Source organism: Physeter macrocephalus, chromosome 1 (assembly GCF_002837175.3).
Source record: "Physeter macrocephalus isolate SW-GA chromosome 1, ASM283717v5, whole genome shotgun sequence".
Lineage (NCBI taxonomy): Eukaryota > Metazoa > Chordata > Mammalia > Artiodactyla > Physeteridae > Physeter > Physeter macrocephalus.
Window position 1 is genome coordinate 101,055,433 of NC_041214.2, and position 25,024 is coordinate 101,080,456.

The following is a 25,024-nucleotide window of genomic DNA, read 5'->3' on the forward strand; positions in this document are numbered from 1 at the left end:
TGTCATAGAGTGTTCTGCCTATGTTTTCCTCTAGAGTTTTATAGTGTCTGGCCTTACATTTAGGTCTTTAATCCATTTGAGTTTATTTTTGTATATGGTGTTAGGGAGTGTTCTAACTGTATTCTTTTACATGTAGCTGTCCAGTTTTCCCAGCACCACTTATTGAAGAGACTGCCTTTTCTCCATTGTATATTCTTTCCTCCTTTATCAAAGATAAGGTGACCATATGTGCGTGGCTTTATCTCTGGGCTATCCTGTTCCATTGATCTATATTTCTGTTTTTGTGCCAGTACCATACTGTCTTGATTACTGTAGCTCTGTAGTATAGTCTGAAGTCAGGGAGCCGATTACTCCAGCTCCATGTTTCGTTCTCAACATTGCTTTGGCTATTCGGGGTCTTTTGTGTTTCCATATAAATTGTGAAATTTTTTGTTCTAGTTCTGTAAAAAATGCCAGTGGTAGTTTGATAGGGATTGCATTAAAACTGTAGATTGCTTTGGGTAGTAGAGTCATTTTCACAATGTTGATTCTTCCAATCCAAGAACATGGTATATTTCTCCACCTATTTGTATCATCTTTAATTTCTTTCATCAGTGTCTTATAGTTTTCTGCATACAAGTCTTTTGTCTCCTTAGGTAGGTTTATTCCTAGATATTTTATTCTTTTTGTTGCAATGGTAAATGGGAGTGTTTTCTTAATTTCACTCTCAGATTTTTCATCATTAGTGTATAAGAATGCCAGAGATTTCTGTGCATTAATTTTGTATCCTGCTACTTTACCAAATTCATTGATTAGCTCTAGTAGTTTCCTGGTAGCATCCTTAGGATTCTCTATGTATACTATCAGTAATCAAGACAGTATGGTACTGGCACAAAAACAGAAATATAGATCAATGGAACAGGATAGAAAGCCCAGAGATAAACCCACACACATATGGTCACCTTATCTTTGATAAAGGAGGGAAGGATATACAGTGGAGAAAAGACAGCCTCTTCAATAAGTGGTGCTGGGAAAACTGGACAGCTACATGTAAAAGTATGAAATTAGAACAATCCCTAACACCAGTGTATGATCCTTTTAATGTGCTGTTGGATTCTGTTTGCTAGTATTTTGTTGAGGATTTTTGAGTCTATGTTCATTAGTGATATTGGCCTGTAGTTTTCTTTCTTTGTGACATCCTTGTTTGGTGTTGGTATCAGGGTGATGGTGGCCTCACAGAATGAGTTTGGGTGTGTTCCTCCCTCTGCTATATTTTGGAAGAGTTTGAGAAGGACAGGTGTTAGCTCTTCTCTAAATGTTTGATAGAATTCGCCTGTGAAGCCATCTGGTCCTGTGCTTTTGTTTGTTGGAAGATTTTTAATCACAGCTTCAATTTCAGTGCTTGTGATTTTCTGGTAGCATATTTACGATTCTCTATGTATAGTATCATGTCATCTGCCAACAGTGACAGCTTTACTTCTTTTCTGATTTGGATTCCTTTTCTTTTTCTTCTGATTGCTGTGGCTAAAACTTCCAAACCTATGTTGAATAATAATGGTGAGAGTGGGCAACCTTGTCTTGTTCCTGATCTTAGTGGAAATGGTTTCAGTTTTTCACCATTGAGGATGATGTTGGCTGTGGGTTTGTCATATATGGCCTTTATTATGTTGAGGAAAGTTCCCTCTATGCCTACTTTCTGCAGGGCTTTTATCATAACTGGGTGTTGAATTTTGTTGAAAGCTTTCTCTGAATCTATTGAGATATCATATGGTTTTTCTCCTTCAATTTGTTAATATGGTGTATCAGGTTGATTGATTTGTGTATATTGAAGAATCCTTGCATTCCTGGAATAAACCCCACTTGATCATGGTGTATGATCCTTTTAATGTGCTGTTGGATTCTGTTTGCTAGTATTTTGTTGAGGATTTTTGCATCTATGTTCATCAGTGATATTGGCCTGTAGTTTTCTTTCTTTGTGACGTCTTTGTCTGGTTTTGGTATCAGGGTGATGGTGGCCTCATAGAATGAGTTTGGGAGTGTTCCTCCCTCTGCTATCTTTTGGAAGAGTTTGAGAAGGATAGATGTTAACTCTTCTCTAAATGTGGTATTTTTTTATTTCCCCTTTGATTTCTTCAGTGATCACTTGGTTATTAAGTAGTGTATTGTTCAGCCTCCACGTGTTTGTATTTTTTTACCGATCTTTTCCTGTAACTGAGATCTAGTTTCATAGCGTTGTGGTTGGAAAAGATACTTGATACAATTTCAATTTTCTTAAATTTACCAAGGCTTGATTTGTGCCCCAAGATGTTATCTATCCTGGAAAATGTTCCATGAGCACTTGAGAAAAATGTGTATTCTGTTGTTTTGGGGTGGAATGTCCTACAAATATCAATTAAGTCCATCTTGTGTAATGTATCATTTAAAGCTTGTGTTTCCTTATTTATTTTCATTTTGGATGATCTGTCTATTGGTGAAAGTGGGGTCTGATTTCCATTTGCATGGAATATCTTTTTCCATCCCCTCGCTTTCAGTCTGTATGTGTCCCTAGGTCTGAAGTGGGTCTCTTGTAGACAGCATATATATGGGTCTTGTTTTTGTATCCATTCAGCCAGTCTGTGTCTTTTGGTGGGAGCATTTAATCCATTTACATTTAAGGTAATTATCGATATGTATGTTCCTATTCCCATTTTCTTAAATGTTTTGGGTTTGTCATTGTAGGTGTTTTCCTTCTCTTGTGTTTGTTGCCTAGAGAAGTTCCTTTATCATTTGTTGTAAAGCTAATTTGGTGGTGCTGAACTTTCTCAGCTTTTGCTTGTCTGTAAAGGTTTTAATTTCTCCATCAAATCTGAATGAGATCCTTGCTGGGTAGAGTAATCTTGGTTGTAGATTCTTCCCTAAGGTTGGTTCAGTGGGTTGTGTAGGCTTCTTGGTGGAGGAGACTAGTGCCTGTGTTCTGGTGGATAAGGCTGGATCTTGTCTTTCTGGTGGGCAGGTCCATGTCTGGTGGTGTGTTTTTGGGTGTCTGTGGCCTTATTATGATTTTAGGCAGCCTCTGTGCCAATGGATGAGGCTGTGTTCCTGTTTTGCTAGTTGTTTGGCATAGGGTGTCCAGCACTGTAGCTTGCTGGTCATTGAGTGAAGCTGGGTCTTGGTGTTGAGATGGAGATCTCTGGGAGATTTTCGCCGTTTGGTATTACGTCGAGCTGGGAGGTGTCTTGTGGACCAGTGTCCTGAAGTTGGGTCTCCCACCGTGATGCCTGGCTGGAGCACCAAGAGCCTTTCATCCACACGGCTCAGAATAAAAGAGAGAAAAAATAAGAAAGAAAGAAAGAAAGAAAGAGAGAGAGGGGGAGGGAGGGAGGGAGGGAGGGAGGGAGGAAGAGGATAAAATAAAATAAGATAAAATAACGTTATTAAATAAAAAATAATTAAGAAAAAAATTTTTTAAAGTAAAAAAAAAAGAAAACGGACAGACAGGATCCTAGGACAAATGGTGAAAACAAAGCTATACAGACAAAATCTCACACGGAAGAATACACATACACACTCACAAAAAGGAAAAGGGGAAAAAATAATATATCTTGCTCCCAAAGTTCACCTCCTCTATTTGGGATGATTCATTGTCTATTCAGGTATTCCACAGATGCAGGGTACATCAAGTTGATTGTGGAGCTTTAATCCGCCGCTTCTGAGGCTGCTGGGAGAAATTTCCCTTTCTCTTCTTTGTTCGCACAGCTCCCGGGGTTCAGCTTTGGATCTGGACCCGCCTCTGCGTGTAGGCCGCCTGAGGGCGTCTGTTCTTTGCTCAGACAGGATGAGGTTAAAGGAGCAGCTGAATTGGCAGCTCTGGCTCACTCAGGACAGGGGGGAGGGAGGGGTACAGATGCGGGGCGTGCCTGCGGCGGCAGAGGCCAGCATGACGTTGCACCAGCCTGATGCGCCCCGTGCATTCTCCCAGGGAAGTTGTCCCTGGATCACGGGACCCTGGCAGTGGCGGGCTGCACAGGCTCCCGGGAGGGGAGATGTGGATAGTGACCTGTGCTCGCACACAGGCTTTTTGGTGGCTGCAGCAGCAGCCTTAGCATCTCATGCCCGTCTCTGGGGTCCGCGCTGATAGCTGCAGCTCACGCCCGTCTCTGGAGTTCCTTTAAGCAGCGCTCTTAATCCCCTCTCCTCACGCACCAGGAAACAAAGAGGGAAGAAAAAGTCTCTTGCCTCTTCAGCAGGTCCAGACTTTTTCCCGGACTCCCTCCCGGCTAGCCGTGGTGCACTAGGCCCCTTTAGGCTGTGTTAACGCCACCAACTGCAGTCCTCTCCCTACGATCCAACCGAAACCCAAGCCTCAGCTCCCAGCCCCCGCCCACCCCGGTAGGTGAGCAGACAAGCCTCTCAGGCTGGTGAGTGCTGGTCGGCACCGCTCCTCTGTGTGGGAATCTCTCCGCTTTGCCCTCCACACCCGTTGCTGCGCTCTCCTCTGTGGCTCGGAAGCTTCCCCCCTCTGCCACCCGCAGTCTCCGCCCGCGAAGGGGCTTCCTAGTGTGTGGAAATCTTTCCTCCTTCACAGCTCCCTCCCACTGGTGCAGGTCCCGTCCCTATTCTTTTGTCTCTGTTTTTTTTTTTTTCCTTTTGCCCTGCCCAGGTAAGTGTAGAGTTTCTTGCCTTTTGGGAGGTCTGAGGTCTTCTGCCAGTGTTCTTTCTTGCCTTTTGGGAGGTCTGAGGTCTTCTGCCAGCATTCGGTGGGTGTTCTATAGGAGCAGTTCCACATGTAGATGTATTTCTGATGTATCTGTGGGGAGGAAGGTGATCTCCGCGTCTTACTGTTGTGCCATCTTCCTCCATTCTGAATCTTAATGAACCAATTATAAACTGTCCAATCAACTTTTTTCTCTTGCCCTTTGCAAATCACTTTTCTCACCTAAAACTTTTTTTTGGTCTTTCATTAGATAACATGTTACTTCCTCCATGACAGGATGTTTTCTGTGATAAATGTACCTGTGAATTTTGCTATATACTTAAGTTGGTTTTGCTTTACAAATATGTAGAATATGCAGATGTCCTGTTCACATTTTAATCTTCAAAGCTTCTGAGGTAAGAGTTACAAAAGAAGTTCAGAGAACTCAAGTGATTTGCCCAACGTCCAACATATAATAAATATTAGAACTGGAACTTGAATTCTGGTCTTCTGATTCTGAACCCTGTGAAGGTGACTGACCCCAGTCTGAAATAACTGGTATTTCTACTATGGACTGACTGAAATTTTATCAAGTTATAGCCATACGTACAAGAATTTATCTTCAACCTATCTATTAGTACTTAACAGAAAAGTAGCCCCTTTTTTACCTAGTCCATTGTAATATTTTTAAAATATATACATAATAGACATTCGTTTAAAAGACAAAAACCCAATAAATAATATGGCAAACACTTGTCTACACAGTAGGAAATAGACTTTCATTTTATGGACCTCTATATGCTCTTGTTTGTCAGTTTGTTAAAACAGGAAGAATGGCTGGTATCTCTTCTAATGAACAGCATAATTCAATCATGTATAAACCTATCACCTGCCGCAGGCACAAATTCATTCTTGCTTTGGGAATATGCAGGTTTTAAAGCTGAAGTGATCCTTCTGCAAGTTACAGATACACAACATTTGAAACAATGTTGCAATTCTAAGTCTTTAACTTCAGTTGGCATAGACAATTTTGAATCTTCAGTTAAACTGGAAGCCATTAGTCTCCTGATTTCCTATTATATTTGCTATAAAGCATCTCAAGAGATGGATTCCAGAATAGGTCACAGCACTGTGGAAAAAAAAAGAAAAAAAGAAAAATCATTTTCTTCCTTACTTCAGAGGTAGTAACAGATCTGAATTCATCTAACTCAAAATCTGTTTACAAACTCTTGTGAGTTCCATGTATGAAACAGAATGTCTTAATCTGTCCTACTTTTCCTCTCTTCCCCCAGCCTCTTGAAGTATTCTAAATCTGGAGATCCACATTATCGGATCTATGTCCTTCATGATTCTAAAAATTTCACATCTACTGTTTTGCCTTTTATTTTCCAGACTAAAAGTGTTTTTTTGTTTGTTTTGTTTTGTTTTGTTTTTTATTGCAGTATAATTGACACATAACACTATATTAGTTTCAGGGGTACAACGATTCGATATTTGTATGTATCGCAAAATGATCACCACAATAAGTCTAGTTACATCTGTCACCATTTATAGTTAGAAAATATTTTCTTTTCTTGTGATGAGGCCTTTTAAGATCTTCTCTCTTAGCAACTTTCAAATATGCAATATAGTATTACTGTAGTCACGATACTGTACGTTACATCATCCCCGTGGCTTATTTTAGAACTAGAAGTTTGTACCTTCTGACCTTCACCCATTTCTCTTACCCCCAACCTCTACCTCTGGCAACCACCAATCTCTCCTCTGCATCTATGAGCTTGTTTGGTTGTTGTTTTAAATTCCACATGTAAGTGAGATCACACAGTATTTGTCTTTCTCTGACTTAGTTCACTTAGCATAATGCTCTCAAGGTCCATCCACGTTGTCACAAACAGCAAGGTTTCCTTCTTTTTTGTGAATGAATAGTATTCCACTTGTGTATACACAATGACCCTTGAACAACATGGGTTTGAATTGCATTTATCCATTTATATGTGGACTTTTTTCGATGGTAAATACTACAGCATTACACCTGGTTGGCTGAATCCAGGGATTCGGAGAAAATGTGGATATAGTGGGTCGACTATAAGTTATACTTGGATTTTCGACTGGGCCAAGGGTCAGAGCCCCTAACCCCTAACACTATTCAAGGGTCAACTGTATAATACCACATTTTCTTTATCCATTCATTCACCGAGGGGCACTTAGGTTGTTTCCATATCTTGGCTATTGAAAATAATGCTGTAACAAACATGGGAGTGCATATATCTTTTCAAATCATTTTCTTCAGATATATATCCAGGAGTGTAGTTCCCGGATCACATGGTAGTTCTAGTTTCAGTTTTTTGAGGAATCTTAATACTGTTTTCCTTAGTGGCTGCACCAATTTACATTCCCACCAATAGTGCACAAGGATTCCCTTTTCTCCACATCCTTGCCAATACTTGTTATTTCTTGTCTTTTTAATAGCCATTCTAACAGGTGTGAGGTAATATCTCACTGTGATTTTGATTTGCATTTCCATAATGATTAGTGATATTGAGGATCTTTTCATATACCTGTTAGCCATCTGTATGTCCTCTTTGGAAATATGTCTATTCAGATCCTCTGCCCATTTTTTAATCGATTTTTTTTTGCTATTGAGTTGTATGAGTTCTTTATATATTTTGGATATTAACCCCTTATCAGATATATGACTTGCAAATATTTTCTCCCATTCAGTAGGCTGACTTTTCATTTTGTTGATAATTTCCTTTGTTGTGCGGAAGCTTTCAGTTTAATGTAGTCCTATTTACTTATCTTTGCTTTTGTTGCCTTTGCTTTTGGAGTCAGATCCAAAAACTGATCACCTACACTGATGTCAAGAAACTTACGGCCTGTTTTCTTCTAGGAGTTTTATGGTTTCAGGTGTTAACATATTCTCTTGCATGTAGCTGTCCAATTTTCCCAGCACCATTTATTGAAGAGACTGTCCTTTCCCCATTGTATATTCTTGGCCCCTTTGTAAATTAATTATTAATTAATAAATATATGCATGGGTTTATTTCTGGGCTCTCTATTCTGTTCCACTGACCTATGTGTCTGTTTTTATGCCAATACCGTACTGTTTCATTACTATAGCTTTGTAACACAGTTTGAAATCAGGAAGCGTGATGCCTCCAGCTTTGTTCTTTCTTAAGATTGCTTTGGCTATTCAGGGTCTTCTGTGGTTCCACACAGCTTTTAGGACTGTTAGTTCTATTTCTGTGAAAAATGCCATTGGAATATCTTCTGTTTTGCTTTTTATTTCCCAGACTAAAATTCTGATTTCTTTAATTTGTTCTTTTTGTCTCAAAGATTCAATTACCATGATAATGTAGACCTTTTTTCATGATTTTTTAAAAAAATCGTCACCATTATTGTGTCTCTTATTCGATCTATCTTACTGTATCTATCCATAGCCTTTCATCCATTTGTCAGCATGGAAGTGAACACATGGTTTCTTGGGATACGTGAACTTTTATGGAGACAATATGACGTTTATGGATACAGGTATGGTATATACCTGTATATAAAACAGGTAAAATATTTTCTGCTGTATTGCTAATTCTCTTTTTGATAAAGTACAGCATTTTAGACTTTTTGACCAAAGCTGCCTACTTGAGAACAGCCCATAATGATTCTCAGTTATAACTGAAGTTACACATGTACGGTTTAAAGGAGCGATACAAATTGGATAGTCCACACACTAACTATGGCACCGTGAACTGATTTGCAACATTTCTGTCAACTCATATGATTTTCTTTTTCCTTATGACTCAGTTCTCATTTGCTTGAAAACCACAGAAACAATTATATTGTGCCTACTTATATATTTCTTCCATACCATTTATAAAAACAGACTGATCCCAGAATCAATCTTTAGGGGTCTTTCACCAATTTTATTTCTCTACTCAGCTGGGGCAGAGTTCAGACATGAAGGTTAGCACTTAACTTTTGCAGCAGGCTTGAAGGCCAAACCCTGTTGGACTACATGTCTACCCACACTTCCACCTTTCTCCTACCAAGATCATACAGGAAGACAAGGAAATAAAACCTGACTTACTTTATAATAATTATTCTGTGAGTAGGCCAAATTCTCTTTTGGAGGGATGTACTGGGACTTGGTCAAGCAAATAAAAGCAAGCAGTATAAATAACTCTACTTTCTGAATTGGGTTTTGAGAACTACAGAATACAACCTGACAACTTCCTGTATGTTGTCACTGTGGTATGGTGAACGTTGAAGTTCTTGAAAGCCAGCAGCCTCCTGTGTGTGTCTCAATTCTTAAGACTTTGAGTGCTGTGTGGCTTCTGCAGTGCCTTAGTCACTTAGTGATACAGTGGCATAGTGATTCCAAGGTCATGCAGCAGAAAATGCTGGCACATCTAAAGAAGGGTACGCCTCTAAAAAGTACTGAGAATCTGATAGTTTGGGTTGTTGGCCTAACCCTGCCATTCACTGACTGACCTTTGGGAAGGAAAGAAACTGACATTTATTATGTGGCTAATGTGTGTACATCAGTCACAATGCATTTTATTTAATCCTTCTAACTGTCATATTTTTTTACTCAGAAAATGAAATAAGTTGCTTTAAAAGCTACTGCCAAGAAGTAGAGGAACCATGCAAAACCATGGCTGTCTCACCCTGAGGTCTATGCTTTTTTTTTCATGCTCTTTCTATTTCAGCAAATACCTCTCTGTAACTCACTTCACTTCTCCGACTTGTAATCGTATCTGTGAAACAGGGATGCTTACTTTGTGGATCAATTAAGTGTTTTGAATGATCTGGTGACATAACCTCCCCCAAGACCATCTGTTTTCAGATAGCTCTAGTTGTTCTTAATGTTAAGCCACAATCTAGCTCAATTGATCTGGTAGCATACAGCTTATAGCAGTGTGAGACTACTGTTTGATCATTCCCTTGTTTTGAACACTATAATTCTACTAATGTAGCTCAAGAAAACATTGTCAGTTTTTCCCCAGTCCCATTATACTATTAAACTCAGCTTACAGTCAACTAAAACATTTTTTTTTCAATAAATGCTGATGTTAGGCCATAATTTGCCCATCTTATGTTTGTTTTGCCTTTTTAGATGAAGTCTCCCTTACTTCTTATTAAATGTTTAAAAGAAACAGATATATTTCTATGACAATGCTCAGGGTGCTAAGAATTAGGATTTCATTCCTGCCCCTAGGAGTTTCCACTGTATATATGGGACACAGACAAATGAACAGGATAAATACTTGAATGTAAGACAAGGGGGAAAAGCATTTTGTAGGAAAGAATGAAGATGGATTTAGACTGGCATGTTCATAATTACAAACAATTTAATTGTGATCTGGATTTGTAGGAAGTAGAATGACTGCTTAGAGGACAGTTTTATATACAACTAAGTGTTACTTGGTTTCATTATTTTCTCATAGAAACTATCATAGTGCCTCAAAGAAGTCAGAGTCAGAAAATCACAGGGAAGTGGCACTGCATTTTGGCTAGTATGTAGGTTACTTACTGTACCCAAACTGTACACTGAAAAGACAAACTCATGTTTCATTGTTAAACCACAGCTAATATCTCAAAAATTGCTGCTCAGGAAATAACCATCCTGTCTGCTACTGATGCTTAATTCTAACTTATACGAAGCATTTCTTCTTTGCACATCGTCCTTTAAAAGGAAAATTCTTACCCTTCACAGCCTGAATGAGCTTTCTACCATAAAGATGAGTTGTTTTGCTTTAGAATTGAGAAAGAGATGGTAGTATCTTTATTATGGCTGTTGTTTAGGTGATTTAAAAAGTAAAAAGTTTTCACTTCTACTGTGGTCTAGGGTTGAAACAGGCTGAGGTAGAAAGATCATGAAGATACTACAGGGAAGATTTAGCAAGAATCTGCAGTAAAAAGAAAGAATAGAGGGAAGAAAAAAAAGTGTTGATGGGTTGTACCAATAAATTATGGCTAAGTGCATAGTCTTCCAAACTCCTCTAATTTTAAGTGATACCTCAGATACACTGATTTAATACTAAAGGTTGTTAGCCATAAATTTATATGTTAGTACATAAAGACAATTCAACTCTTACCTTACAGGAAACAACTGAGGAAAACATCCTTGTGTTTTAGTGTCAACAAATTTCTGGATCTGAAGGACTTGTTTTAAAAGATGTCCCTTGGAAGATTTGTCAATTTTTGTCAATACCATCTGTAGGAAAACAAATATTTAAGCATTAGAAATAAAGTACAGGTGACCCTTGAACAACATGGGCTTGAATTGCAAAGGTCCACTTATATGCAGATTTTTTCAATAGTAAATACTACAATATTACACGATCTGTGGTTGATTAAATCCACAGATGTGGAACTGCCGATATGGAGGAACCCCGAATAGGGAGGGCTGACTGTAAGTTACACTTGGATTTGTGACGGCAAGGAGGGTTGGCGCCCCTAACTCCCACACTGTTCAAGGGTCAACTGTTATTTCTTAATATACAGTTTTATACATTTTAGTTACAAATTTCAATAACAACTAGGTGACCTATGCAAGTTTCTTCATCTCTCTGTACTTGTTTCCTCATCTATAAAATAAAAGCAATACCTCCTAAAGGAGTTGCTGAGAAGATTAAATGAGTTAATGTATGCAATATATAAAGCATACACTATATATGTTTGCTGTTTCCAATGCTTTAACTACACAGGGCCATAATATCTTGGATTCAAGACCAGTGAAAAGCACCCTGGAGCCATATTTGCAATTGCCATATGCCAAATGTTTCATACGATCACTATATATCTTATGGTCTAAGATACAAAAGTGAATATTATTAGGTTGATCCATATAAAACTGCCAACTTATAATCATTTTTGAACTACATAATTGTTCTGCCTTATATGTAAAATTTAAAGGAAAAATTAGAAATCAGACTATTTGTAGGTTGTAGCCACTATAGTTATATTCCAAGCTATGTCGATAGATAGTTAAATTCCAAGTAAGCCTAGACTCTATTCTACTAGGTTCAACAGTAAATACTTTGAATAATTTACTTACTCAAAGACAATTATTAATACATACTAGAGGAAGGTCAATACATGGATGATTACAAAATCAATTAAAAAGTAAAAGCTTGATGTATGTCAGAGGTTTTCCTAGGGAATTTCTATAAAATTAAATTTCCTGGCTAATCATTTATGCTTTTCAGTTATAAAAAGTTAATGATTGTAAATCAACTATACTTCAGTTAAAAAAATATTAATGGCAGAAGGAGTGAAAAGCATAAAGTGAAAGTCTTTTTTCATAAAGGCAAATATGCTGATATTTAAAAGGAGACATAATTCCTCTATCACTTCTTTTCCAAAGAAGAAAGGTTAATATTTCCTTAAAGTTAAAACTGAGAAAAATATATGATTCCACAAAATGGTATCTATGATATCAAATTAGGAGTACTATCACTTAACATAACCGGTTGGGCAATATTTGGGCTTTTTTTTTTTTTACTACGTAGACTATGTTTATCAATCCTTTGGCTCCTCATAACCAAAAATTATCTCTAATGTTTCACAGGGCTTTTGCAAACCCCAAGAATTCCGTAACCCCAAGAATACAGAAAAGTTTCTGACTGGTAACATGGTTTGATTTGCATTAAACTACAAAACCACTACATTTTAGTGGTTTTCTGACATTTTTTTGAAACCAAATTATAGTCAGTGGGCTCTTTTCCTTAGAGAGGAACTTTAAGACTGCCATTTTATCTGGAAAACCTACAAAGCAAAATAAATGTGGATACCAACCTACCAATCTGTATTCTAGGGTAAACAACAGTAAGAACTGGTAAGATATTCTCATAAGAAATTTTGTTTTCCTTAAGAATATAAACATCCTACTTATGTATGCTGGAGCCTACTATATTCTTGTGATGTTCTTAAATTCCAGATTAGTTTAGCAAATTTTTCAGTTGCAGTTTTGTTTACATTCTGATAAGTACTATCTGCCAAGCTGCTGTTAAGGAGCTACTAATGAGTCTTAGCAAATATTTATATTGTCATTTTAAAAAAAACCAAAAAACAAAGAAAAGCACTTAGGAACACTAAATGAACAGTTTAGAAAACTTTTACTTTGACTATAATTTTGAAAACTTAAAAGCTAGGAGAAGGAAAAGGGAATAAAAGTACCACAGAACTTATTTTAATATTAATGGCTGATAACTGAAAAGACTGTTTAAAAGGTACTCCTTTATCTTTTGAGGAGGCAAGACCTACTCTTTCATTAAAAAGATGTACACATGTGAACATGCATGCACGCACACACACACACACACACACACACACAGGGAACTTGTATTTCTAATTGCAACTATGATTCAAAAGAAATACTTACCACATAAGGTAATGCAAATTCTTCACACATTTCTATTGCAATGTTGTCTGATTTTTGAATTCCAACAACACTATCCACTAACAAAAATGTTCTCATCAAACTATAAGAATGCAGAAAAGAAGATTAACAGCAATATAAAATATACTCATTCATTTCTTCCCCCCTTCACTATACTAAGAAATTTTACTTTGAATAATTATCAATTCAAAATTTAAAAATTTCTTTAAGCAAAAGGAATTCTCAATTCACTATTGAAGTCCATCCTACAGTCCAACAGGTCTCAATGTTGTTTACATTCAGTAACTAAATTCATTAATATTAATTTATTTCAATAGCATATATTGAACAAGATATTCTGCCTAGAACTGGATACAAAGATGAATCAGCCCCTTCCTCTAAGAGCTTGAACTCTAGTGGGAGAAAGAAACAGGAACCCAATTAACTATAAGTTACCATAAAAATGTCTAAATTTTCAAATATTACTTTAAGACTAACAGATAACAGAAACCAAACACATTATATTTTGTATTTTCTTTTGCAAGTATTTTATCTTAGTTTCTATGTAAAGCTACAACAAGCAAGATACTTGTAAACACTTTTTTATTCTTCAAAAGGTTAACATTAATTTTTCTATATATTGTGCAATGCTTGAAACATAGACCTGCTACTTGACTACCTATGGAGACAAAAAAAGGTAGTATTTACAGAGGCTGTGATGTCAGAAGTATTTTAAGGATAATCAGAATTTACTGAAGTTTATTTAAATCTGGTAAATACCACATTAACCAACAATTTTCATATTAAAAATAGCCAGCTTAGAGTTTGGTATAAAAAAATTAATAAAGTCTGCTGAATTACTATTGATAGTCTCAATTTAGGAAAACAATTGAATTTAAGTTTAAGCTAACTTACAGGAAAAAACTAAGCAGGCAGTATATACCTTGCTCCTAAATACTGTATTGTAGAATATTATGAGAATAAAGTGGACTTTCTAAAAAAGTCATTTGATAAAACTGAAGTGTTCATCATGTGTAGAATGTCCTAGTCATGAGAAAGTTTGGGGGTTCAACATAACAATTATAAGAAAAATGTTTTTCTTACTTCTTTCGTTCTTTTAGATAGGTTTCTACCATGTCAACAAAATCTTCAGGTGCTCTATAGCCATAACCTGGCATGTCCACCAATGTAAAATATTTTCCAACTTTGAAAAAATTCATTTTCTTTGTGTGGCCCTGATAAAGTAAATGGAAAAATAAAAGCTTTCTTAAAATATGTCCTTTATATATTTCATGACTCAAAATATTTTCTGTTCAATTAACAGTTACTTATTAAAAGCATAAAAGTATTCTGTATATAACCCTATGCTGATGATGATACAGGAAAAGAAGACAGAAGACAGGTGGCTGGAGATAAGCTTAGATGATACTACTTCTTCCCTCCAATTCATTTTTTAAAGAGAATCTATACGATTTAAGAACTTCAGATTCCATATTAGAAGTAACATAGGCAAAATATTTTCGAGTCTTTCCTACTTTATTAGCTCCCTCTCAGTGAAAAAGTTATACTGTTCTAAATAGTACAACTGCATTAGTCAATATTCTCTGATGAACAATATAACTCCACTTCAAAGAGGAAATTATGGCACAGATAGGTTAAATTAAATGCTTACTATCAGTCATACAAGTTTGCATAACACCTAGATGCAAAGCCTGATAGTTTATTATGCCTAGACTATAAATTTCCTAAAATCAAGATGTTTTGCATGTTTTATTAGGTGGGTTTAGTGCTTTCATTAAGCATTTTTTAAAAAGCATGTACAGCTGTAAAATGTGCAACTAAAACTGATGTAAAGATGATAAAAAGTGGTTTATTCATGTGGTTTCGTGTCCACGGACATTATTAATCAGAAAAGGAAAGATTAACACAAATAACTTTAAAAGTCAATTGTTTAGAACTTAGAAGAAATATTTTCAGAGGAAAGATTTTATAAATGATGCTTAGGTTCCCAGGCAGCTTATTTGTCTACCTATAGGAAAATAATTTTAGAATTACAGATTAGGAATGTCAAGAATACATTTCTTCCATTGTCCTCTCACAGCAGAAAGGTAACAACCCTACCTAGAAGTGAGAGTTTAGCTGGGGTATTTGGTGAGGCAGGGCAGGAGGGAGTAAGGCTAGGAGGGTTAACAAATGACTACAATTGTCAGGGATGGTATCAGGGAATCAACCATAGGAAGAACTGCGAAGCAACAGAGGACCAGTGAAGCCTCAGGGAAGGGTTCCAATGCAAGGAAACAGCGGCGGTGAGCATTGTGTTGGTGCGAACATTTTGCCAAGGATAGATAATAAGGTGAGGGGAACTGAGGTGAGTTTTGAGGAGAGGATATCTTAAATATTGGTAGAGTCTGCATTATTGAGAAGGAAGCAGAGGAAATGACAAAATGACAGAAAGCTACTACAGCAGGCTGGCTGGGATATTAGGCACATAATTTGGCCCTGGGTAAACTGGGAAGTGCCTGATGGGTGTACATATATGAGTTAGCAAGGTGTAAAAGATTACAGGAGGAAAAAATAATACACTTTAAAGCTGTTTTCTTTAAAATCAAAGTAGAAGTAGATGATCATTCTCAAAGAAGCAAATATAGAATGACACTAGAACAACTCTTTGGAAAAGACTGGACCAAGGAAGATTTCCCCAAGATACTGGCAAGACTACTAAAATAACTCCAGATACACTTCCTTTTCTTCAGAGAAATACACAGGCATTAATGAAATGTCTTACATTAGTACTTGTGTGAAAGAAATCACTTTTCTAGGAACTTAGCAATGATGGTTTCTTCTACCCCCTCAACATTTATTATTCATCTTAGTCAATTCAGAGATAGTTAGATATATTTAAAATTTTAACATACCGGTTTTTTGGAGACTCTAACTTCAACCTCTGGGGCAAGTGAAAATAAAGCCTTTATTAGAGAGGATTTTCCAACATTGCTTCTGCCTATAAAACACACCTTATACAAGCAAAAAGAAGATAATTGAGTACTAGTACTTGAAATTATATATTACTATATAATATATATATTACTATAGTAATATATATAGTAATATATAGTAATATATATATTACTATAGTAATATATATAGTAATATATAGTAATATATATATTACTATATAATGTATTAGCTGCAAAAATCTGTGAATACTACTCAGTCTTGCCTAACCATAAAAAGTGGCTTATAGTTAGTCAAACCTCAAATTCTAATAGACAGCTACTATCTACTAAATGATTTCAATGTGGCAGGTACTGTTTTAAAAGCACTTAACATATTTTCTTATTTACTTTTTACAATATCTCTATGCGACTGATACTATTCGTATCCTCATTTTACAGGTGATAAAACTAGAGGCAGATAGAGGTTAAATAACTGGCCCAAAGTTATACAGCCAGAAAGTGAAGAAACTAGAATCTGAACTCAGGGCATCTACATCCAGAACCTGTGCTTTTAATTACACTATGCCACTCAAGAATATCTGCAACATTTATTAAGAATTCCATATTTACAAAGCTTTTTTTAAGTTATAAACTAGGTGCGTTTCAACAAAACTGGCTGTGTTTGGAACCCCATTTCCCCACAAACTCTCAAAGTACACCATAACACCATTATAATTACTCGTTTCTCTTGACCTTTCTTGTTCCAATTAAGCTTTTCTCCTTTAGTCTGAATGTAGAAAGCAACAAAATATTCCTAATATTAACCATTAATATACATGGCTCGTCTTTTTAATACAGTACTGAAGAGGGTACATTTCCAATCAGTGCTACTAAATGAGGGCGGTACTGCCCCCTGGGGTGTTTTAGAAATTTGTAAGGGCATTTTTGGTTATCAATAGGATTGGGTGGCATTTAGTGGGCAGGGGCCAGCAATGCTACATATTTTGCAAAACTGGGGTCAGTCCTTCAGAATGAATTGATTTGGGTCCTGCAAAAATTTCAACTGCTCTCCCAGATTAAATCCAATGATAATATACAGATAATAAAACTGAATTAAAAAACCAATTACACAAAAAGTCCAGTAATTTAGAAAACTGAAAATCGATGCTATCTCAAAATCATTAAGTGATTTATGTACTCTTAAATTATTACAGCAGTTCTAAATATATTAGCAGAAAAGTTTCAGTGCAGTGGTACCGTTATCACAAGTATGTAAGGAGGTCAGAGCCTTCATTTAACAGAACAAAACAGTAAACTGCAGGACATGAATAAAATGCACACCCACTTAATTTCACTTAAGTTGTTTTAAAAAATCTTATACATTATTGCCATCTATATATAAATTTTTTTTGCCACGATAGGAAATTTAGATTGGGTGAAAATTACGTACTGATAAGAATCACTTCATTTGTGAAACTACTATACTTTTCATATTCTTCACTTTGTCTAATTTGTCTCGGCATGTATTCTCTACTGAAATTAATTAGAAAAAAAGATAAATGGTTAATTTTTTAAACGCCTTTTAAAGTCTTTTATATTCACTATCAAAATAATTAAAACTATATCTGCTTACTTTGTTATAATAATGATATGCGTCCACAGAAAGCTAGTAAATCTCTCCGGTTTGCTGACAAGAAAGAGATGACAGCAAAATTCCAGCCCAAGTCCTCAGCACCCGCATCCGGCTGCCGTTCTCACCTCAGGGCGGCGGAGGTCCGGGGCGTGGTCGAGACGCACGGCGGAGCTGAGGTACTCGATGCGGTTCCACGAGGAGGCCGTGAAGACGCTCTCCGCCCTCGCGATGTCATCCAGGCTCGGGTTGAAGATTTTCAGGTGAAGGTCGGGCTTCGAGCCCGGGACGAAATGCCGCTCGAGTTCTTGCAGTGGGAACACGAGCTTCGTCAGTTGCTTGCTTGGCAGCCGTAGAACCTCCGCGAAGGCCTGGGACGTGCAGTAAGCTCGTCTTCCGCTCCCCAGTTCTGCCCCCATCGCAAACAGCCGGCCCACGTCAAGCCGCAGGCGGCGTGCTGCCATTTTCCTCTCCTAGAAGCCCCGCCTCGGGCCTTCGTTCCGAAGGTCTGAACTGCGCGTGCGTGACCCCGCTCCCGTTACACCTGCTGGGAATTGTAGTCTCCGCTGGCCTCGCTGGTTTCCGCTTAAGCTCTTCGCGTACAGAGAGCCGGAGGCAGGTGTTGCTTCGCAGGGGGAAAAAAGTTCGTTGGGTGCCTTTCACACTCTGGCCCTGACACCTGTACCTTTGACTTGATGTCGCTGTGGGGAGGCTGTTTAATGATTTTCAGAGGTGACGAGACATACCTGGCTGTGTGAGCCTTGAGGCTCAAATGAAGAAGAAAACGTGTGCAGCTCTGGTGGATTTCAGGCCGGTTTGCTCTTCACAGTTTCTGGTTGTCTCACGGACGTTGACGTTGCACAAATAACTAGGAAAAACACTTTCTCAAAAATGAAAAGGGCTGGTGAGAAATGTAGTTGAAAAAGAGCCTGTTCATGTTTCATTCAGCCTTCTCTATAGTTGCAGGAAATGTCATTAAATTTTAGAGATTTCTTACAGAATAAAAGAAAAAAACAGTTTGCGCAAGTGTTCGAGTTGTTTCATTGAAGTTACGTAATGACATCTTATTTCAAAAGTTTCTTTTCAAAGCAATTCAAACCAATCACTGCTGGAATGACAAAATGAATATCTGTAAGATATTCCTGCTTAAAAGACGATGGGTCTTCTAAAACCTTAGCAGCAAACAGCATACCAATGTTAACGCACGGTCTTTTGAGCGATTCCCCAGGTTGTTCAGTGACTAATAAGGGCAATTCTTGAATTAATGTTACACAAAAGTTAATGAACAGGACCAACGACTTGGAGAGTAGCCTGATATACTGCCGGACGGCTAATTTTTTGTTGATCTTTGCATTAGGCTTTGAGGCTTTCCTCCTTCCCCTAGTCTCACTCCTCCAAAGAAAACACTTAATTGTAAACATCCAGACATTCTGGATATATATATATATATATATTACTATATAATATATATATTATATAATATATATATTACTATATAATATATTATATATATTACTATATAATATATTATATATATTACTATATAATATATATATTATATTATTTTAACTCAAAATACTGTTCTAAAGCCTTTAAAATTTTTTAAACAATATATTTGGAAGTCTTTATATCAATATGTACTGACCTACATGATTTAAAACAAACAAACCCTAAACTACCATAAAAACACAAAGTCCTCATTCACTCCAAGCACCGGTTAGATATGAGAGGGTGGCCTCTTCTCTTGTTATCATTGTTCACATGTGGTTTTCACATTGTCATAGTAACATTTTCCTACATGATTGGTTTTTTTTGTTTGTTTGTTTTGTTTTGTTTGCGGTAGGCGGGCCTCTCACTGTTGTGGCCTCTTCCGTTGCGGAGCACAGGCTCCGGACGCGCAGGCTCAGCGGCCATGGCTCACGGGCCTAGCCGCTCTGCGGCATGTGGGATCCTCCCGGACCGGGGCATTAACACGTGTCCCCTGCATCGGCAGGCGGACTCTCAACACTGCTCCACCAGGGAAGCCCCTACATGATAGTTTTTAATTGTTTTTAATGGAGGCATATTATTCCGTTTATTTCTCCAGTGTCTTATTGATCACTAATTAGGTTTTGTTATTACAACAATGCTACAGTGAGCACTCATGAATAGATATCTTTGCACACTTGTGGAAGTAGGATAAATTCCTAGAAGAGGACTTGATAGGTGCATAAGGTGTGTGCACTTTTATTTTTCATATTTCTGTAGAAAAATCATCTTCTAAAGAAATTGCAACAAATTACTCCCTAATAACAGAGTATTATAGCATCAAAACAGGCATTATAAAAGTAGGGTATTATAATGTTATATAATATTGCCATACATAGGTGAAAAAATTAAAAAATGTTTTAGTTAATATTTTCCTGATTATTAAAGAGGATAAACATATTTTGAGATTTTGTTTGGTCATTTGTATTTATTTGTTGTAAACATCATGTTTTCTATTAGGTTATTCACTTTAAAAAATTTGATTTGTAATAACTGTTTCATTATTGAGAATGTTGATCTCTTGTCTGTCATGTTTTAAAAATATTTCTCCCAACTTGTTTACTTTTGACTTTCTAATAGGACTTTTGATTGTACAGATTTTTAATTTGTAGGTGGCTAAGCTGAACAATCTCTTATGTATTCTAAGCTTTATGTTATGTTTAGAAAAATTTTCTAAGATTATAAACAAATGAGCCCATCTTTTCTTCTAGTAGTTTAATTTTTTTTACAGTTAAATATTTAATATAATTGCAATTTGTTATAATGAAAAGAGTCTGCTAGGAATTCAGCTTTATTTTTTTCCAAATGGTTAGCCATTTGTCTCAACAATATTTATTAAATAGTCTATCTTTTCTTCACTGAATGTGTATGTGGGTACATTTGCAGACAACTCTGAACTTTGAAAGTGCTTTCATATGTGCTATTTCATTTCTAACTTTGGGGTCCCAGGTGTGGAGATAAACCCGAGCGTGAAGGACTTTTGCCAGTTCTTACAAGGGTTTGAGAGGTGTTCAGGGATTGATAGACATCACAGTACTCGTTTTGTAATCCTGCATGAGGTATTCATAGCTGTGAGGCCTGCTAGTCAGAGGGGAAAAGCTAGAAACCAGAGGAATTAGTGTAGGGGAAATAACTCCGTTGTGGAGCTGCAATGGAAATCATAGGGTACACAGGGAATTGTCAAAGTCCAGGAAAATCAGGCCAAATCAGTATTGAAGGGAATCCAGTCTGGTGGATGAACGTTATGATAGTATTATCTGTTTTCTGGCAATATTCTGCCTCTGACTGTGGGCAGCATCTTGGTTCCAGGTGGTCTGTCTGTATGAAGTAGTACCCTAGCTAACAGTTTTGGATTGGGAGTCAGGATCCTCCTGGACAGGCAGGGTGTCAGGGATACCATTCAGAATAGGATTTAAGTCCTAGTGGGAAAAAGGAGTGTGAATTAGGAAACCAAGCAGCTACTTAGTCATGCAGATTCCATAGACATAACAAGGATGTGAGATAGGGCTTGAATTGATCTAAGGGCATCTTAGCACTCCTCCCAGAGAAGTGTGGAAAACCCACACTTGGTTTAGTTCCGCAGCACTGATGTCAAGACATAGTCACTAAGCTGTGGTACCCCAGGGAGGCTGATAAATGAGGACTGTATTCATGGACTGTACTGTTCTGTACTCCTTCCTGTATAATACTGTAGTGTACATTATCTAATACTGAGAGTGATAAGGCACCCCTGGTCAATTCCACCATTTGTTCATTCATCAAATATTCGTGCTAGGCACTGTACTAAGAGCTGGAGGTATAAGAGAGTAAATGAAACAAAAAAGTTTCTGTTCTCATATGTTATGGTCTTGAGACAGTAAGTAAAATAAGGGTATATTAGATAGTGAAAAATGCTTAGGAAAAAGCTAAAGCTGGGTAGGGATGTTAGATGTGTATGTGTGTAGAGACGTAGGAATGTTGCCATTTTAGTGTGATCTTCACTGATAAGGTGACTTTTGAGTGCAGATGTTAAGGAAGTGAGGGAATAACCATGTGATTATCTGGGGGAAGTATTCCAGGTGGAAGTGTGAAGGCTCAGAGACAGGAGTGTGTATGGCTTGTTTGAAGAATAGCAAGGAGGCCAATGTGGCCAGGATGGAGTAAAAACGGATGGATTCTGGCAGTGATTCTAGCCAGCTTTGGCTTCAATATAGACATTTGAAGTGAATGTATGCATAAGTTATTTTTAGCTGGTTGGCATCCCTTGTGTAGGGAGGAACCTCCTACATCCACTCTATGTGGTTCTAATAGGCCTATCAATTATCCACTCTTCTGGTCACAGGAGGTGGGATTTGGTTATACATTGTGTGTATTATGACAATAACGATTACTTGGGTAATGTGCAGGTCATTGCAACCAAGCCATTCATTATGTTAAAGTTGGACAGGCAGCTGGCTCTACCATTAAACCTTGTGTCATGATGTTGGAATGTGAGGCCTACACTCATGATGGCTGATGGCTATTCTTCACTGCTACATGAAGGATACCTATGGGGATTTAAGAGGGAATGAAGCTAACACAGAAAGAAAAACAGTATTGAGAGGTGGGGATGGGAGGTGGCGTGACTCCTGATGACCTATGTTGAATATCATGTTCTCTGTCCCTCTGCTGTCCAATCACACAAGTCAGTATGCTCCTTTCCTTGTTTACTGAAACTGATTTGACTTGGATTTGATGGCAGCCAAGAGTCCTGTTTAATAGAGCATTTTAAGATGATGTGTGGTTCCTTGTGTAAATTCAGAGCCCTCAGACTACCACGCAGGATAGCTGGAATGTCCTATGTAAATTTCAACCCTATTATAAAGGAGTCATGGTAAAGCTTTAGGGCTTAGATTGCCTGTGGCTGCAGGTTAAGCAGGGCTAAACTATTACCCTCCCTTAATGTAACAGCTGGACTTTAGGAGCCTTAAGAATCTTCCTTCCACTCAGGATATTTCCTCATCCAGTGGGTATTCATGATCTTTGGTAAAGGTCAGTAATCTGGTTATGTTGTGAAAATTAGCAGAGTTCAGGATGTGTTTATAATCATCCTTCTGAGAAAAAGTACCTTCTGTTTGACAGCTTAGGAGGTAGTTCACCACAAAGTTAACAAGATTTTACTATTTAATATGATTTGGGAGGGTATTACATACTTTATATACACTCCTTAGAATCAGCTTTCATTGCTAAAACCTATCTGACCTAAATGCTATAGTTATACTGTCATGTTTATCTAACAAGAATGGAAGGAACATAGGTAGAACAGGGGTGGGATCTTACCATTAGGACAGGATCATCTCAATTATACCTTCAGTGATGTCTGTCTCTATAACGAATTGCCACAGAATTCAGAGTGATCTCAATTTATGTCCAAGTCCTGTAAGCGTTAAGTTTAGGGAATCCATCAAGACATGAAGAAGGAAAACATTGTAGGCAGAATCAGTAACATCAGAGAGTTAGCAAGCATAGAATACTCATAGATTAACTCTCATCCTAGGCTAGAAATGGTTTGAAAGCTCTAACAGAAGCAAGGGCAGAGATTCTAGGAAAACGCAGAGAGAAGTAATGGATTAGGTCTCAGTGTCCAATTTACACAAGATCTTTTCCTACCATACTTTCCCGCTTGTTTTAAACAACAGTAATTAACGTTTATTGATTACGTGCCATGCCAGGAATCGATCTGGGTGCCAGGAATCAGAAAAACATGGTTACAATCTAATTTGGATCTCAAAATCTTGTATTAGGAAGACACATTGTATGAATGAGAGTAACATGGAAGAGCTTTCCACGTGTAACTTAAATTGCTTGAATTGTAATAACTACTGTCTGAGTGAATGCTATAAACTAAAAATGCATTTAATTATACTTTTTAAATTTTTCTGTGCAACAGCTGATTAAAAAATTAAATTACATATCATCTAACATGTTGACACAAATTTACGGCACACATATGTAACATGATGTATGATTTGTCCACCTAATTTCCTAATTAGGTTATAAATTATTATTCTTGAAATTTATTATTTGACCATCATTCAAGAAACAACAGAGACATAATTCTTATAATCCTCTTCTTTGGGAGCTCATCAATCAGTTTAAGTTTATATTTCATTAATGTATCTTTAGAGAATATCTTTAACAGGGAGATTTTTTATTTCCTTCAGAGAAGCTTTTTGAACTTTCTTTTAAGGTTATGCCTACTGTACTAAAAGATTTCTAGAAAGATCTGGAGATTAAATATCAGACCTTGATCATGTGTAGGAGGTGAGTTCTTAGAATGATTTGGGTTTGGAGGAGGAGGAGTGTAGAGCTTCACTTCCTTCAAGGTTGTTTTTCTCAATAAAGAGAAAAACAGTTGTTTTATGTAGTCAGTTGTTCTCACTTGTAACTGCGTATTTGCTCTCTCTGCCGTACTAGTGCTATTAAAATATTTTAGCACTCTCTTCAACTTGTGTTATTACATTATTCAGTTTTTATTTCTGTTGTTGTTGGAAAAAAGCATTTTGCTGTTCTCACAGATAATTCATTAACATTTTAATTCTTACTACCTATTAGGCAAGATCATTTTGATGGGCAGGTTTACATTGTATCAATAGTATGCCTCTAATTTATATCTTCATTGCCTTACTGGAAGTGAATGGTGTCTTCTCTGGCACCCTGAATAGATGAGATGACATTCCAGAGGCAGAGATGTTGAGATACATTCAGGTTCTTTAACTCACTCACAGGTAGATTGTGTCAGTGGTCCCCAAGACTACTCCCCAAATTTGGTGATTCACTAGGTGGGCTCACGAAACTCAATATATGGGTGTACTCATGGCTATGATTTATCCAAGTGAAGGGATACGAAGCAAAATTGGTAAAGGGAAGGGCACTCAAGGTGAAGTCTGGAGGAAACCAGTCACAAGCTTCTACGAGTCCTCTCCCAGGGGAGTTGCACAGGATACACTTAATTCTGCCAGCAGTGAACTATAACAACACATGTGAAATGTCCACCAGGAACATTCACCTGAGCCTAGGACTCCAGTGTTTTATCATGGGCTGGTCATGTAGCACATAGTGCTTGTGTGGCTGACTGTGGTCACTGAAATTCCAGACTCACAGAAGGAAAGCAGATGTTCAGCCTAAACCACACTGTTTGTACAAACAGTTTCGGTCCACTGAGCCACTGTTATCATTTAGGGGACTTTTCCTAATCAAGTTCTCAGATGCCAATCTTGCAAGCAAGACTTTTTTTTTTTTTTTTTTTTTTTTTTTGTGGTGCACGGGCCTCTCACTGTTGTGGCCTCTCCCGTTGCGGAGCACAGGCTCCGGACGCGCAGGCTCAGCGGCCATGGCTCACGGGCCCAGCCGCTCCGCGGCATGTGGGATCTTCCCGGACC

The 25,024-nt window shown here is 37.4% G+C and overlaps 1 protein-coding gene across 4 annotated transcripts; it reads right to left on the reverse strand.

Annotated features, from left to right (window-relative positions):
• Positions 1-5,428: 5,428 nt before the first annotated feature.
• Positions 5,429-18,791, reverse strand: GTPBP8 (GTP binding protein 8). 4 transcript variants are annotated; one of them, XR_008617564.1, is made up of 7 exons: positions 17,726-18,781; positions 15,947-16,045; positions 14,136-14,266; positions 13,035-13,134; positions 10,747-10,865; positions 10,356-10,557; positions 5,633-5,780 (listed from the first exon to the last, which is right to left on the reverse strand). XR_008617564.1 is itself a non-coding variant. In XM_007121526.4 (6 exons), the coding sequence occupies exons 1-6, from the start codon at positions 18,059-18,061 to the stop codon at positions 5,690-5,692; spliced, it is 876 nt and encodes a 291-aa protein (XP_007121588.2). In that variant the 5' UTR covers positions 18,062-18,784; the 3' UTR covers positions 5,429-5,689. The 4 variants fall into 4 exon arrangements, 2 of the variants coding, with proteins under 2 accessions (XP_007121588.2, XP_007121589.2); XM_007121526.4 differs by lacking the exon at positions 10,356-10,557 and having other exon boundaries at positions 5,429-5,780; positions 17,726-18,784; XR_008617565.1 differs by lacking the exon at positions 15,947-16,045 and having other exon boundaries at positions 17,726-18,788.
• Positions 18,792-25,024: the final 6,233 nt, after the last annotated feature.